This window comes from Nothobranchius furzeri, chromosome 10 (assembly GCF_043380555.1).
Source record: "Nothobranchius furzeri strain GRZ-AD chromosome 10, NfurGRZ-RIMD1, whole genome shotgun sequence".
In the NCBI taxonomy this organism is placed as follows: domain Eukaryota; kingdom Metazoa; phylum Chordata; class Actinopteri; order Cyprinodontiformes; family Nothobranchiidae; genus Nothobranchius; species Nothobranchius furzeri.
The window spans coordinates 40,174,230-40,187,629 of record NC_091750.1 but is presented as its reverse complement, the minus strand read 5'-3'; the positions used below and the strand labels follow the sequence as shown (position 1 = coordinate 40,187,629).

General features: G+C 44.7%; 1 protein-coding gene across 2 annotated transcripts in view; it reads left to right on the top strand.

Annotated features, from left to right (window-relative positions):
• LOC107386042 (serine/threonine-protein kinase N2) overlaps nucleotides 1–13,400 on the top strand; it is a 32,937-nt gene extending 19,537 nt beyond the window's left edge. The window contains exons 7-21 of one of the 2 annotated variants that reach the window (XM_070555648.1): nucleotides 4,290–4,433; nucleotides 4,549–4,691; nucleotides 4,882–5,022; nucleotides 5,102–5,215; nucleotides 9,591–9,714; nucleotides 9,980–10,026; nucleotides 10,150–10,207; nucleotides 10,297–10,388; nucleotides 10,494–10,670; nucleotides 10,740–10,802; nucleotides 11,414–11,490; nucleotides 11,601–11,743; nucleotides 12,085–12,192; nucleotides 12,905–12,985; nucleotides 13,197–13,400. In XM_070555648.1, coding sequence (XP_070411749.1) covers nucleotides 4,290–4,433; nucleotides 4,549–4,691; nucleotides 4,882–5,022; nucleotides 5,102–5,215; nucleotides 9,591–9,714; nucleotides 9,980–10,026; nucleotides 10,150–10,207; nucleotides 10,297–10,388; nucleotides 10,494–10,670; nucleotides 10,740–10,802; nucleotides 11,414–11,490; nucleotides 11,601–11,743; nucleotides 12,085–12,192; nucleotides 12,905–12,985; nucleotides 13,197–13,400 — 1,716 coding nt within the window. Of the gene's footprint in view, nucleotides 1–4,289; nucleotides 4,434–4,548; nucleotides 4,692–4,881; nucleotides 5,216–9,590; nucleotides 9,715–9,979; nucleotides 10,027–10,149; nucleotides 10,208–10,296; nucleotides 10,389–10,493; nucleotides 10,671–10,739; nucleotides 10,803–11,413; nucleotides 11,491–11,600; nucleotides 11,744–12,084; nucleotides 12,193–12,904; nucleotides 12,986–13,196 lie in introns of both variants that reach the window. The other variant, XM_015960206.3, reaches the window with a different exon arrangement.

Sequence of the window (13,400 nt, the reverse complement as noted above, 5' to 3'; positions counted from 1 at the left end):
ACACCAAAGGAGTCTACCTGATGATTTAATAATGATTTACCATCAGTTATGTCACATATTAATATCAGTATTAACAAATAACTCTTTAACAAATTTACTTCACATATTAGGTGAAATAACCTTTTCGGAGTGTCTGAGAAAGGCGAGGTCTGAAGACTTTTTGAAAACTCCTATTAAAATTTCTCAAATCTGGTTGGTTTAAAACTTAGAAATGTAGCACGATGGATGTCGCTACATATTTGTTAAATGATCAACAAGATGTGAGATTCCATATAAATATGAATTATCAATCTGATCAGTCTTTGATTATTTGAGTTAATATTACCTTTAGGTTCTTTGGACTATTCAGGGAACACACACTCCATATGAATTCAGACAGAGTCGAGGATATAGTTAATAAAAATGAATTTATTTCTGTTTTTCTAAACTAAAGTATGCATGAAAGGATGGTAGTACAAGATAACAAACAATGAATGAAATGATGGAATGTAAACTAGATGTTTATGTAGCAAAACCTTGTTAAGTATCTGAGAGATGTGATTTCTGGGTTGCAAAATCTGTTTGACTGTATGGTTTATTAAGCTAAAGATTATTCAGAAAACCATCCCATGCCAGTGTGAGAATCTACAAACCCTTTGTGTTGAAGGCCCTCGTGCGATCCAGCGGGCCAAGAGGTCGGTATGGACAAACTGCCGGTAACGTGGACCTCTAAGAATCGGAACCCGTAAATCTGCTCAGAGTACGACCCGTCTGCTCCGAGATACCTTCCAGGTGATGGCAGGAAGCTGGCGTATCTATTTTCCATCTGAAACCACTCGCAAGCGTTGCAGAGAGGCTTTGACCTTGGGGTCAAAAGAGAGGATGGTCCCAAGTGCTTGCTCACCCGGTCGGCTGAACCAGGAGGCTGATTAAAACTGGCTAGATCAGGAAGTGAACTCTATTTTTTATTAACTACCATTGACAAATTTAGACGAACCAGAATTTGACACGTTTTAAAGGCGTTACCAAAGTACCTCAGGAAATCACTCCTTCCCTCAGATACTTGGAGAGGTTATTCTTAGTGTGAAACAAAAACGTTTTAATCATTTGTGATAATATGGTGACATTACTGTGTTCATACTGATAGATAAAATTATTAAAATCAACAAATACTAATCTGGTGTCATTTAGGATCTGAAATAAATCATCACAGGAAAAATATTCATTTTAACCCCTCATTTAAAGTATAGGACACATTATTCAAACACTTAGGATTTAAACACATTTTTCATTCAACAAAATATGATTATATAAAGTATTAAAGTCATTTATGAGCCGGGGGAGATAGACTTTATTCAAAGAGGATAGATAAGAAGTCCTGCGTCTTTGCAGTCTTGAGGACTCATGACGTACGCAGGATTAGTTAAGAACATCGGCTCAAGTTCATGTCTTCATATCGGCACCACGGTGTTGGATTGACCTGTATGAAGAAGTTTGGCCTGTAAGCTAAAAGTTAACTTCTTGTCATTTTGATGAAAACTTGGCCATTTGGTACGCTACATAAACAACGAACCCTTAAAGGAGAAAATACTTCCTTTATTCGGCAGTTCAGCGAGGCAGAGCCAGCCTTCAAGCTAAATTAGCATCCTTTGGGGCATTAAAATCTTTTAGTGGAACATTTTAGCTGCAAGAAACACCCTTTTCCATGATCAAACAACCAGTCTTTGCTAACCTGCAAACACCTGCCAGCTTCTGCAGACGTGTCTCCCGTGGATTCAGAACAGAAGTCCATCACTCGCCTGGCGAGAAGACTGAGAAACCCTACCACACGGGTACCGCAGCTCTCACGCTGGCGCTGGATGGTAACTTGTTAAACCTCATTAAGCAAACAGCCAGATTATTTCATAAACGCAGACAATGCATTTTTCTAAGACACTTTATTAGACTTTCAGTAACATATAAGATCATATTTTATCATTGTTTATTCATTAGTCTTTGCTGATATCACTCTGAATCACCATCATCATTAGTAGAAATTTAGTAATAAATTCATTTTTATAAACTATATTTTTGTCTCTGTGTCAAATTATTTTAAAGTTTTGTTTCCCTGGATTACCCAAAGTACCTAGCTTCAACGTCAAACAGTAATATTGATAACCCATATATTTATGGAATTTTACATTTGATTGAATACCTTTATATTCTACTGACAATCTACTAAAAGTAACGTTACACCTAGAACCCTCCAAGGGGCTTTACAACTCATCCAGTCATTCACACAATCACATCCTGGTGGTGATGAGCTACCATGTAGCCACAGCTGCCCTGGGGTACACTGATAGAGGTGAGGCTGCTGTACATAGGCGCCACCGGTCCCTCCGATCACCACCAGCAGGTTAGGTGTCTTGCCCTAGGACACAACAGCAGCATTCTCTGGCAGGAGCCGGAATTAAACCTGCAGCCCTCTGATTACGGGACAACCTGCTCTAAGCCCGAGCTAGAAGCTGTCAGATAAATGTGACAAAAACCAGGTCGTTGATGGTTATTTAGCCCAATCACGTGTTCATTGACAGAATATATTTAGCCATTTTCACTGGAGCCGTGATGTAAACCTCTAAGTTCTGACTGAATAACAGTTTGTGTAAAAATTCACACAATGAATCAGCAACAGCATGTTTACCTCAGATTTCTGTTTGAATTTAGAGGATAATGGAGAAAGATCATTTTAAAAAGCAAATAATGATGGTTATTATGTAGAAATGAAGTAAAAATGGCATCCTGTGGTAAAATGTGGTTACTGCAACCACTTTAAACAACTCTGGAGCTTTTTGCTGGCCATCGTCAAATTGCAATAGTGGGCGCTGCAGCGACCAAACCGAAACCGGGCCGGGCTGTGACCCTCCCTCTAATAGGCCATTCCCATCTGTACCGGGTCGGCCCAGGCCGGGTAGCCCCAGTCGGCCCCAGCCTGGCCCGGTTGTTTCCACACATCCTTGCTTAGGTATGCAAAGCCCTTTTCAGATAGACATTCTGGAACATTTGTGGACAATTCAATCCGGTTTTTAACCGGAACTGTGTTTTCAGACACACCACTTTTGTACCGGAACTTGTCCTTTCGGCTGCGTTCACACCGCAGGGAAAAGTTCCAGATGTCTGACGGCTGCGGGGGGGGAGAATCGGACTCATGTTAAGAAGAAGAAAAATCATTTCTATAGCGCCTCTCAAGATAACAATCACGAGGCGCTTAAGCATAATTCTGCGCACACGGACGCATAAGAGACCTGGATGATGAAGCTCAATGGTTTAAGGAATCACTGAAGCAGCGTGAAGCGCTCCGTCGCGCGTCTAGACGGTACCGTAGGAGGCGAGCTGCCGTGGTTCGCCGCATGCTACAGGAGCGGGGCTATCTAGGTGCGCACAGCGTCCCCCGGTCCCCTCCTCCCCCTCCCCCTTGTCCGGAACTCTACCTCACCAGTCTGAAGCAGCCACCATGTCCGTAACAAGTCCGGACCTGTTACTAGGGGCTTCGTCCGGATAAATTCCGGAACACTTTATCCGGATGTTTGTATTCAGACACAAAGGTCTTACGGACAGAGTCCTGAACATTTCCGTTTTTCATGGCCTGTCTGAAGGGGGCTCAAGGAATGCAGTCAGAGACACTTTCAGCTTCTGGGTAATCAGCATGATAATGAATGATAATGAATTGAGCTTGCCTTAAGCCCATGTGGGCTGATTCTACCCACCAATCAGAGGCTTGCTCTAATGGAAGGTGTGAATTTGCTGTCAGCAGTGGGTGTGTTGGCCCTGGTCGGCCTGAAGCAGACCCCCTCGAGAAGAGGGCTGAGAATGAGCCTTGGTTGGCCCGGAAAAATACCAGGCCACCCAGATATGTAAACAACCTACGCTGCCCGGCCCGGGCCGACCCGGTACAGGTGGGAATGGGGCTTAAGACTGAGGTGTTTTTACTTTGTAGACAACAGGGGGAGCCATTGTGGTCCTCTTGTTGTAGTCCTGTCTGTAACCAGCAGGGGTCAGTCTAATACCTGCAGATTTCAAGTCCTCTGCTCATTTTTGTACTCAAGTTTTTTTAAAGTTGTTTTTCTTCCAAAACAATCAAAGGTTTTGTTCAACAACAACGAGAAATGTGTTGAAGCTTAATGCGTGATGTGCTGTTACACAGAAAGGTTTCTGCGTTCATTAAAGCAGATGGAAGTTTAAGTAACAGAATGGTTTCTTCTAACACTCATTTAGATTGATTTACTGAGCGAATGTTCCTGAGCAAACCTCCAGTTTAACTGTTGTGCCAACAGTCTCGAGAGCTGGAGGTTTGTATCTTCTGGCGGGACCAGAGGGCGATGTGTGCTGTCAAATTCCTGCGCCTGGAGGAGATGATGAAAAACCCAAATCAGAGCCAGGGCTTCAGGATGGAGCCTCAGGGCCTCCTCTACATTAAGGTACAATAAATAAATATAAGGACAGATGAACAGGCAAGAAATCTGGTACATTTATTCAGTGAATTTGTGGTAAAACTCAAATCTGAAGGGAATAAATGGCCTGTCTTTGATATAGCACCTTCTGGAGTCCTACAACCTTCTCAGTGGCCTAGCGCTAGAGTCCACCCTGGGACTAGGAGATCAGGGTTCAAATCCCAGTCGGGTCATACCAAAGACTTTAACGACGGGACCCAAGGCCTCCCTGCTTGACACTCAGCTGTAAGGGGTTAAACCATGAGTTTCACCGGTGTGTGATGACTAATGGGACCAGAACATTAGAACAACAAAAAGAATGAGAAGTTGGACGTTTCATTGTTTTTCCTTGCAGCTCCTTCCTTTTCCTCAGCTCTACATCAAAATGTTGTAGGTTTATAAAGACAAGAAAGTCTTTTTCTGCCTGGTTCCACAGCTTCAGTTCATCAACTCTGTGGTGGAGAGACAACCGAAACTCAAACGCCAACGATGCATTTTCACTAAAGAGAGAGGTACGGACCATCAGCTCTTCAGGAGATACAGATTTAGGTCCTGCATCAAACTTTTTCTGTTTCAGGTAAAAACTTCCTCAGAGCAGCTCAGATGAACATGAACTTTGCCACGTGGGGTCATTTGATCATGAGCATCCTCCCTAGATACAGCTCCTTCACCACCTTCAGCTCACACCTTTCCATGACCTCTGACCTGATCACCAGCAGCACCCTGCACTTGGCTGAGAAGAAGCCTCAAAACACCACCTCACTACCAAGGTACGGTAGCATGGCAACACATCCTATATCTGTGAATGACCCATAGGGAGAGTTCAGTCATGGGGCGGAGTCTTTCAGTCATGGGGCGGAGTCTGCGGTTGTCTTTCAAACTGTCTCCACATGCAGGGAGCTTTGTGCCCTGAATGTGCATCCCACATGTGCTACGTTACCAGTGCAGTGCTACGTTACCAGTGCAGAGCTACGTTACCAGTGCAGTGCTACGTTACCGGTGCAGTGCTACGTTACCGGTGCAGTGCTACGTTACCAGTGCAGAGCTACGTTACCAGTGCAGTGCTACGTTACCAGTGCAGAGCTACGTTACCAGTGCAGTGCTACGTTACCAGTGCAGAGCTACGTTACCAGTGCAGTGCTACGTTACCAGTGCAGAGCTACGTTACCAGTGCAGAGCTACGTTACCAGTGCAGTGCTACGTTACCGGTGCAGTGCTACATTACCGGTGCAGTGCTACGTTACCAGTGCAGTGCTATGTTACCAGTGCAGAGCTACGTTACCAGTGCAGAGCTACGTTAACAGTGCAGAGCTACGTTACCGGTGCAGAGCTACGTTACCGGTGCAGAGCTACGTTACCAGTGCAGTGCTACGTTACCAGTGCAGAGCTACGTTACCAGTGCAGAGCTACGTTACCGGTGCAGTGCTACGTTACCAGTGCAGAGCTACGTTACCAGTGCAGTGCTACGTTACCAGTGCAGAGCTACGTTACCAGTGCAGTGCTACGTTACCAGTGCAGAGCTACGTTACCAGTGCAGTGCTACGTTACCAGTGCAGAGCTACGTTACCAGTGCAGTGCTACGTTACCAGTGCAGAGCTACGTTACCAGTGCAGTGCTACGTTACCAGTGCAGAGCTACGTTACCAGTGCAGAGCTACGTTACCAGTGCAGTGCTACGTTACCGGTGCAGTGCTACGTTACCAGTGCAGAGCTACGTTACCAGTGCAGTGCTACGTTACCAGTGCAGAGCTACGTTACCAGTGCAGAGCTACGTTACCAGTGCAGTGCTACGTTACCAGTGCAGAGCTACGTTACCAGTGCAGAGCTACGTTACCAGTGCAGTGCTACGTTACCGGTGCAGAGCTACGTTACGGTGCAGTGCTACGTTACCAGTGCAGAGCTACGTTACCAGTGCAGAGCTACGTTACCAGTGCAGAGGTACGTTACCAGTGCAGAGCTACGTTACCGGTGCAGAGCTACATTACCAGTGCAGAGCTACGTTACCAGTGCAGAGCTACGTTACCAGTGCAGTGGGATTTCTCGATCAATCCTGCTGGCATCGAAGTCGGCTCGACACGACAACGCTTTGGTCACGACCCGTTTGGATTACTGTAATGCACTTCTTTACGGCTTACCACAGAAACTTCTTTGCAAACTACAACTAGTTTAAAACTCGGCAGCACGTATAGTCTCTATAACATCCCTGTCTCAGCACATCACACCAGTCCTCAAAGAGATGCATTGGCTGACAATTCAGAGTTGTATCAAAATTTTACTGCTAACATTTAAAGCCCTACACAATATGGCGCCACCCTTTTTAGGCCATCTCATTCAGGTCCATACACCATCTTGCACTCTGCGCTCCTCAACAGGCAAACTTCTTGCTATCCCACCCATCCATTTACCAACCATGGGACTCGGGTCGTTGAGTGCGTCCGCACCACGGCTTTGGAAACTACTTCCTCTGCCTATTCGCACGGCTTCTATTCAAACCCTTAAATTGCTTCTTAAAATTTGTTTTTTAGATGAGCATATTCCGCGTGACTTTCATTCACTCTACTATTTTATCTCACTACTGGTCGATGGCTTTATTGTAACAATGCTCACTGTTGTTTCGTGGATGTATTAAATTAGATTCGCTTATCTGAGATGAATGGTTCATTTCTTAACTCTTGTTTTTATCCTTGCAACAGGTCTTACATGTGTGTGTACGAGTTTATTGTTGGTGTAAATCGTTATTTGAACTGTCTGATACATGATTTTAACTTAGTTTATTATTTATGTCTGATGTACAGTGTCCTTAAGACTCTTGAAAGGTGCTTACAAATGAAACGTGTTATTATTATTTGTAGCGTAGGACAGGCCTTTTATGCCAGTAACACGGTCCACAGCCAGCTTCGCCTGCCCGGAATGCTTCACCTGCCCGGAATGCTGGGTGCTTTTCCATACCAAACAAGTGCCCTGTTTGCCATCTCCAGCCTCGCCACCGGGAGGTCCAGTCATACCAGAACCAGTCACACGGAGACTCCAGACAGAACTCTTAACTTTAATAAAGGAATCCTATTTTGTCTCATACAAGGATTTCCTCACTTTACAGGTTAACTACAATCATGTTCTGTTTTCTACAAGGAATTTTTATCTAAAGTAACTTTAACAGGCCTTGATTATTTGACAGGAATGAATAAATCAAAAATAACTGCTTGTTCTTTAAATGCCTTATTTCAGATTTTAAATACACCCAACAAATATACTTGATGGTTTAATAATGATTTTATAATCAGTCACATATTAATATCAGTATATTATCAAATGACTGTCATATTATATTTACTTAAATAGTTCACTTTATTAAGTGAAATAAGCCATTTTGATGTTTTGGAAAAAGGGTCTGAAGAATTTTTCTTAACAGCTTCAATCTCTGGCATCTGACTGGTCCAACTCAGACCTTAACAGAGGAATCCATCCATTCTCTTCCAATTATCCGGAGTCGGGTTGCGGGGGCAGCAGCCTAAAGGTTGGTTTATGCTTGACGCGTCCGCGAGGTCCGCACGGCTCTGCGCGGAAAAGTTGCGTCATTTTAACAACCACGCCCCTCCACCGCGTCTCCGCACGGCCCAAGATTTCCGCAACGCGCACCTCGGAAAATTTCTAACCACGCGGACGGACGGACGGACGGACGCGGAAAAACATGGCGGACCGGCAAGAACTATTATGGCAGAGGTTCGTAAATACATACATTTTTATGATTCAGCTCTCAAAGATCACCGTGATCAACATGTTGTTAATAATTCTTGGAGAGAAATAGCTCGCACTGTCGGAAAAGATGAGGACGCTGTTAAAAAATGCTGGAATGCCGTGTTGTAAACAGTAATTTCTACTTCTACTATGGTGTAGTGTTGAATGCATGCCGTAGAGCTCCATGCTGCCCCATTCAGTTTGGGAGAACATTGGCTCACCGCAGAGACGAGCCGCACAAACCATTAACGCTGCGAGTTGTGAAGTGCGTTCCATCCGCGAGCCGCATCACCGCTCAGAAAGTGAATGCGTCAAGCATAAACCAAGCTTAAGGCGAGATGCCCAGACTTCCCTCTATCCAGCCACTTGGGCCAGCTCCTCCAGGGGAATCCCAAGGTGTTTCCTGGCCAGCAGAGAGACATTGTCCCTCCAGCATGTCCTGGGTCTTCTTTTATGTGTCCTCCCAGTTGGACGTGCCCAGAAAATCTCACCAGGGAGGCGTCCAGAAGGCATCCTAATCAGATAACAGAGCCATCTCAGCTGGCTCCTCTTGATGTAGAAGAGCAGCGGGTCTACTCCGAGCCCCTCCCAGATGACCTAGCCTCTCACCCTATCTCTAAGGGAGAGCCCAGCCACCCTGTTGAGAAAACTCATTTCAGTCGCTTGTATCCGTGATCTTGTTCTTTCGGTCAGTCCCCAAAGCTCATGACCATAGGTGAGGGTAGGAACGTAGATCGACCGGTAAATTGAGCGCTTTGGCTTCTGGCTCAGCTCTCTCTTCACCCTGAATACACCTTACCAGGGAGGCTCAGGAGTGTGATCCCCTTTAGTTGGAACACATCCTGCGGTCCCCCTTTTTAAATAGAGGGACCACCACCTCAGTCTGCCAGTCCAGTGGAACTGCCCCCGATGTCAGCCAACACAGCCCTACGACATCCAGAGCCTTAAGGAGTTCTGGGCGGATCTCATCCATCCCTGGAGCCTTGCCACTGAGGATCTTGTTGACCACCTCAGTGACCTGAGCTCCAGAGTCCAACCCAAAGTCCCCGGGCTCTGCTTCTTTGTCTATGAAGTACTCTGCCCTCCAATCCACGACATCCCGAGTAGAGGTCAGCAGCACCTCTATATAAAGTCGGGAAACGGGTTTCAGCAACAGAACCGACCAGAATCCTGAAGGAGGGTCGTAACGACTGTTTACCATCAGTGAGAGTGGGGTGCTGTGTCTCCTGCGAGCTAATGCTGCAGCGTCCACTACTGTAATTAGAAGATGGCTGGCAAAAAGCTCCAGAGTTGTTTAAAGTGGTTGCAGTAACCACATTTTATCACAGGATGTAATTTTTACTTATTTTCTACGTAATGCACCTTTGAAACAAGTTTGAATTAAATAATCTGTTTCTTCCACCACAAACAGCAAAACTCCAGTAATCAGAGACACCACCACCGAGGAGCCACCTCCCGCCAGCGTGGATCCAAATGATGAAGCCCATAACTTTATATCCACAGAGCAGGAAGCGTCTGAGCTCCCAGAGAAATGGGTAAAAGATTAAACCGATAACTAGATCAGCGTAGAGTTCCAGTCCTTAAACTGGTAATCAATTAATAATAAATCTTGTGTTTCCAAGATACAAAAAAACACTTGCTTGTTGCTGCTGTTATTCAATAGAAACTCTCCGTTCATGATTATGTTATTAACATCTTTTTAGGGTAACTTTAGAGAATCGACTCAGACTTTTTCCACGTCAGAGATTAAGGTTTTTTCTAAAAGTCCGATCAAGTTTTCTGTTTGGGTTGGATTTGCAGGAATCCAGTAGCTGCTCAGAAGAGTGTGCATATCAGCCCAGACCCAAGTATACACACACACACACACACACACACATACACACACACACACATACACACACACACACACACACACACACACACACACGTTAAAACCTGAAAACTAACTCCTCTGCATCGTGCTCCTTCAGGATGCTGATGGACGATTTCAGATTGATTTCAGTTCTGGGACGTGGGCACTTTGGAAAGGTAACAGATTTCAACCCATTTTGCTTTTAATCAGCTGAGTTTTTCTCCTGTCTGCTCTGGTTTGATTAGTCATGTCTGATTTCATCAAGGTGCTTCTGGCAGAGTTTAAGAAGACAGGAAGACTGTTTGCCATTAAAGCCTTGAAGAAACGAGACATTGTGACTCGTGGTGAAGTGGACAGGTGTGTGAAGGACGTGGCCAATGAACCATGTCCCTTGTCATGAGTCCATTTTACAGTGGAAATTCATCTCAGGGCTCCTGGATGATTTGAGTTTTTATTCTTCAGCCTTATGAGCGAGAAGAGGATCTTTGAAATGATCAATGCCTCCAGACATCCATTCCTGGTAAACCTGCATGGATGCTTCCAGACCAGCGACCACGTCTGCTTCGTGATGGAGTATCTGGCAGGCGGCGACCTGATGATCCACATTCACAACGACGTGTTCTCCGAGGCTCAGACCAGGTGTGTCCTCTGGCGTGTTGACAGACCTCAGGATTATGTTGTTATGGTCTAACGGGTTGTTCTGCTCAGGTTTTACTCCGCCTGCGTCCTGCTGGGTTTAGAGTTCCTGCATCTGAATAAAATCATCTACCGGTAGGTCAGACGGTCACTTAAGCTTGGTTTTTGCTTGACGCATTTACTTTCCGCTTGGTGATGCGGCTGGCGGATGGAACGCGCTTCACAACTCGCAGCGTTTATGGTTCATGCGGCTTGTCTCTGCGGTGAGCCAATATTCTCCCAAACTGTAGGGGGCAGCATGGAGCTCTACGGCATGCATCCAACACTACACCATAGTAGAAGTAGAAATGACTGTTGTTTACAACATGGCATTCCAGAATTTTTTAACAGCGTCCTCGTCTTTTCCGACAGTGCGAGCTATTTCTCTCCAAGAATTATTAACAACATGTTGATCACGGTGATCTCTGAGAGCTGAATCATACAAATGTCTGTATTTACGAACCTCTGCCATACTAGTTCTTGCCAGTCCGCCATGTTTTTCTGCGTCCGACCATCTGCGTGGTTAGAAAATTTCCTAGGTGCGGAAAGTGTGGGCCATGCGGAGGCCAGGTGGAGGGGCGTGGTTATTAAAATGATGCAAGTTTGCCGCACGGAGCCGTGCGAACCTCGTGGACGTGTCAAGCGTAAACCAACCTTTAGACTCCGCCTCATCCAAGCTGCTGCTGTACATGATCCGTTTCATACAGAGATCTGAAGCTGGACAACCTGCTGATGGATGCTGATGGATTTGTAAAAATAACAGACTTTGGACTTTGTAAAGAAGGTAAGATAGTCAGTCTTGACTAAATTGATCAATGTTCCAATAATCGTGATCTATGATATCATAAAACTGCTGCTTAGCTGATGTTGGTGTGATATTTGACATTCCTGCAGGAGTGGGTCACGGAGATCAGACCTCCACTTTCTGTGGGACTCCTGAGTTTCTGGCCCCTGAGGTCCTGACAGACGAGAGCTACACTCGAGCCGTGGACTGGTGGGGGCTGGGCGTCCTCGTCTACGAGATGCTTGTTGGAGAGGTTGCTGAAGCCAATGAAGTCCTTTTGTGCTGCTTGCTTCTTTAGCTTTTCTCACAAGAACATTTTTTTTACGTAATCAAAGTTTTGACTAATAAGTTGCTCAATCTCATCAAGAGGTGTTTACTCAGGTCACATGACTTGGACTTGATTGGATGGAATCACAAAAGGCTTGAAACTTGACTACTCTGTCTTTGCACGTATTGTGCTGTGGAAAAGCTTGAGACCAACTTGTGACTTGAAAACAATGACTTGGTTCAATGGTTAATATAAACATTAAGGTGTAAATTTGCTCATCCATGAAGGGAAAAAGCTTTTTTAGCATTGCTCTGTCTTGATTCTAGTCTCCGTTCCCTGGTGAGGACGAAGAGGAGGTGTTTGACAGCATCGTCAACAATGATGTTCAGTATCCAACATCTCTTCATCCTGATGCTGTCTCCATCATGCAGAAGGTGCTGGAATATTACCGACTGACCTTTCAATCCAGGTGAAATCAAATCCTTTGAGGTTTAGAGAACGTTCTCTTATATTGATATCAAAAAGTCAGTGGTCACCGTAGATAAAATCTAGATTATAGTTCCATTATAACTCAGAAAAACTTTACATGGAGGGTAACTAAGGTCAACACTTGTTCACTGACACTGAGTTTTCTGCCTGAAAAGAACGTGACGGGTTCCCTTTAAACAAAGTTTTATTCAACTAAAATCACTAACTCCCCAGTTATCAGTGGTGTTTCTCAGGGCTTTGAACTAGAGCAGTTTTAAATGTTTTATTCTCCATGGTTTTATTTTCAAGAAACATCCTTTTTAACAGCACTCTATGCAGACGATACCTGACTCTATGTCTAACTATTGTTTCATCTCATAGTTCTTTTCAATGTTCAAAACAGTCCAAAAATCTTGTTTGTTTTGTTATGATGGAGTATAAACTGGTTAGAAACCACCATAAAATGTTCATTTGGATAATAAAAACTAGCAAACGACATCAGCTGAAAGTAAATCTGTTACATAAAGAGCTCACTTGTCTGATACTCTGAAAAGCTTCACTGATTCTATAGAAGTGTTCAGCCATTCAGAAACTTTCCAATGCTTTGAATAATTTGAACGTCAGACGTTTCCGTGAATAAAAAGTGAGCTGCAGCAAAAAGCTGTCCTGTGTTCGTAGCTGCTGAAGAAGAACCCGCTGAAACGTCTTGGAGCTGGAGAGAGAGACGCAAAAGAGGTTAAAGGAGAGAAATTCTTTCAGGTAACTACATTCTCCTACCATGGATAAAAGTTCTAATTTTAGCCTTTTTAATGATGACAGTTTAGAGAATTTGTGTTGACACTGATAACACTTTAGATCAGTGGTCCTCTTTGTGGCCCCTGCGCCCCCCTGCTTTAGATCATTCTCCTGTTTTATTGACTCTGAACTTTGGGACTGATGAGTATTTTGAGTCATGTTTCTTTTTGGATAGCCCATCGACTGGGAAGCCCTGACGACCAAGAAGCTAAAGCCGCCGTTCCTGCCGTCCATCAAGGACTCCACAGATGTGAGTAACTTTGACAGCGACTTCACTCAACTCCAGCCGGTGCTGTCGCCTCCCTCTAAGCCCTTCAGCCTCTCTGCAGAGCAGCAGGAAGCTTTTGCAGACTTTGACTTTTGTTTTTTTCATGGGTGA